Source organism: Macrobrachium rosenbergii, chromosome 3, assembly GCF_040412425.1.
Source record: "Macrobrachium rosenbergii isolate ZJJX-2024 chromosome 3, ASM4041242v1, whole genome shotgun sequence".
Taxonomy (NCBI): domain Eukaryota; kingdom Metazoa; phylum Arthropoda; class Malacostraca; order Decapoda; family Palaemonidae; genus Macrobrachium; species Macrobrachium rosenbergii.
Window position 1 is genome coordinate 53,657,192 of NC_089743.1, and position 2,500 is coordinate 53,659,691.

General features: G+C 37.9%; 1 protein-coding gene across 1 annotated transcript in view; it reads right to left on the reverse strand.

The window, feature by feature from the left end:
* Window positions 1-2,500, reverse strand: part of LOC136855681 (corticotropin-releasing factor receptor 1-like) — a 383,811-nt gene that overhangs the window by 765 nt on the left and 380,546 nt on the right. The window contains exon 11 of the mRNA XM_067132987.1: window positions 1-1,155. This exon is cut by the window's left edge and continues 765 nt beyond it. Within this exon, the coding sequence (XP_066989088.1) occupies window positions 904-1,155 (252 nt within the window). The 3' untranslated portion in view covers window positions 1-903. The remainder of the gene's footprint in view (window positions 1,156-2,500) is intronic.

Consider the following 2,500-nt stretch of genomic DNA (forward strand, 5'->3'; position numbering starts at 1 on the left):
ACAGCATGACACTTCCAAGCACCTCTGTTTTAAAAAAGTACTGCCAAGTGTGTGTTTTGGCATCTTTCAGTATCCGGCAACGAGCAAGGATCATTAGTAACACAACAAGTCAAAAGGGCAACGTTTCTTTGCCTCTTTTGTCAACAGATGTACAAACACTGTCACAGAGATTCTGAGTTTGTCTTTGGTAACGCCAATAATTAAGTTTCCTTCGTATGCTAAGATCCTGTGGAAAACATAACGTACTCTAATGGAACTTTTCGACTTGGCACCAAGTTTCTAGCAAAAAATCAGTTATTTTATTTTTAACTGACCAGTATATCGTCCACTCATAAAAATAGATATTTACATAAGACAAGCAATGCTGCGCACAAACTCAATCACCTTCTTTTGTTCTTGAGTACACGAAGAAGACACACTGAAACATATATAACAATATTCTTAGCCGAGAATCAGGTACTTCCAAAAACCCCTTATAGCAGAGACGAATCACACATGAAAGCCAGGCGGATTGAGGACCATTGTCGCATCACGGGCGTCTCCTGTTCACCGTGATGGGATGACGGTCGAGGATAATGAAGCACATTGATAATATCACCTTATGTCACAAGGAAAGAGATCCGAGAGAGGATTTATACTTTATAAACTTTGGCATGTTTTTTTCTGATAAGAGATAGATGAGAAATTATAAACGGTTCATAATACTTTCAGTATGGAAATGTTAGACGTCACAGCTTTATGTACACAAAAATAACACGGATATTCATAAACGTCAATTAACACCTTAAAGTTCATGAACAGATGAGCCTCGATTTGCAGTCACTACCCATCCAACAGTCTAGTTTCCGGACAGTTACATTTTAACTTAGTTCCAGCAGGCCGCTGACAAAAAAAAAGGAACTTCTAAACGGTCGAAGTTTCCTGAATGGCGTTGCTTTCGAGGACGCTACGCGACAGGTAACAACTTCGGTAGGACGTCTGGGGACTTGTCCTCGGAGAGAACGTCGACGGGAGAATGATGGTGCTTTTGGTGCTCTTCCGACGGTGGTTGGCTGGGTAGCCCATCTGCTGCAGACGGTACTGTCTCCACCGCTTCTTCAGGATCTCCTGCACCTCGCTGTTTAGGAAGCAGTATAAGACGGACACGAAGACGCCCTGAAAGCACAAGAAACGAAAGGGCCATGATTTTCCATAGTTTTCAGAGAGGCCAATTTTGAATGGCTATTTTTTAAATCGGTGCAACTTAGTCAATAGACTATAAATTTTCAACAAGCAAATGGTGAGGTAGTTCACCATAGTTCTGTTAAAAATCAAGTGTGGCGCGCCATACTCAGAGCGCTGACTGGGCTAATACTGAATTTATGTATCAGGAAACACATACTTTAAAAATGCTATACTTGCAAAGTGAATATACAGAATATAGAATATACAGTTTAGGACGAAGGCCACGCGCTGGGACCTATGAGGTCATTCAGTGCTAAAAGGAAAATTGAGAGTAAAAGGTTTGGAAGGTGTGACAGGAGGAAAACCTCGCAGTTGCACCATGAAACAATTGTTAGAATAGGGTGGAAGGTAAGATGGAAGAAAGAATATGAAAGGACGTACAATAAAAGGAAAGAAAAGGGTTGCAGCTAGGGGCCGGAGGGACGATTGAAGAACCTCAAGTAATGCCTACAATGCACTGGGCGTGAGGAGCACTGACGGCGCCACCCCCCTACAGGATCAAAGTAAATATAAGTACACCTATTTGTTGTCCGTGATGACCCAAGTTTGAGCACTGGCGTAGATAATTTTTTCTTTGTTTTAATTTCCAAAATTTGTATTGAAACCTTTTCGCATGAAGTAATAAAAAAAAAATTAGGGAATCGCCCAGTTATAACTTTATGGTTTGATACGTGTTTGATACACAGTCATATGTATATATATATATATATATATATATATATATATATATATATATATATATATATATATATATATATATATGTATATATATATATATATATATATACATATATATATATGTATGTATAAATATACATATACACACATATATATATATATATATATATATATATATATATATATATATATATATATATTGCATGTGTTTGTGAAGGTATGAGTAGGTGAAAGACTGATTATTTTTTTAGTCACATGCAATGTATAGAGTTAGGAAGTGGGTAGCTTTGTACTGTTAAGATTACTCAAGGAATGGGTAAAAGAGAACAAAACTGTGTTAATTAGAGTACTGTGAAGGTGCGATCAATTGTGGCAGGGAAAAAAGGGTTATATTATTGAGTTTGTTTCGCCTAGAAATGGAAAAGATTGAGTGTGAAGGAGAGCAGAGATTGTTTTTGAGAGAGGTTGAATTTGTGCCTGCCTGGGTTTGGAGAAAATAAAAGGCTGAGCTACGTGATTCAAATATAAAAATTGGTACCCGAGAAAGATACGGCGTCGTTAGTAGGTATGGAGTTTATGGAGTAGAAGAGAATGGATG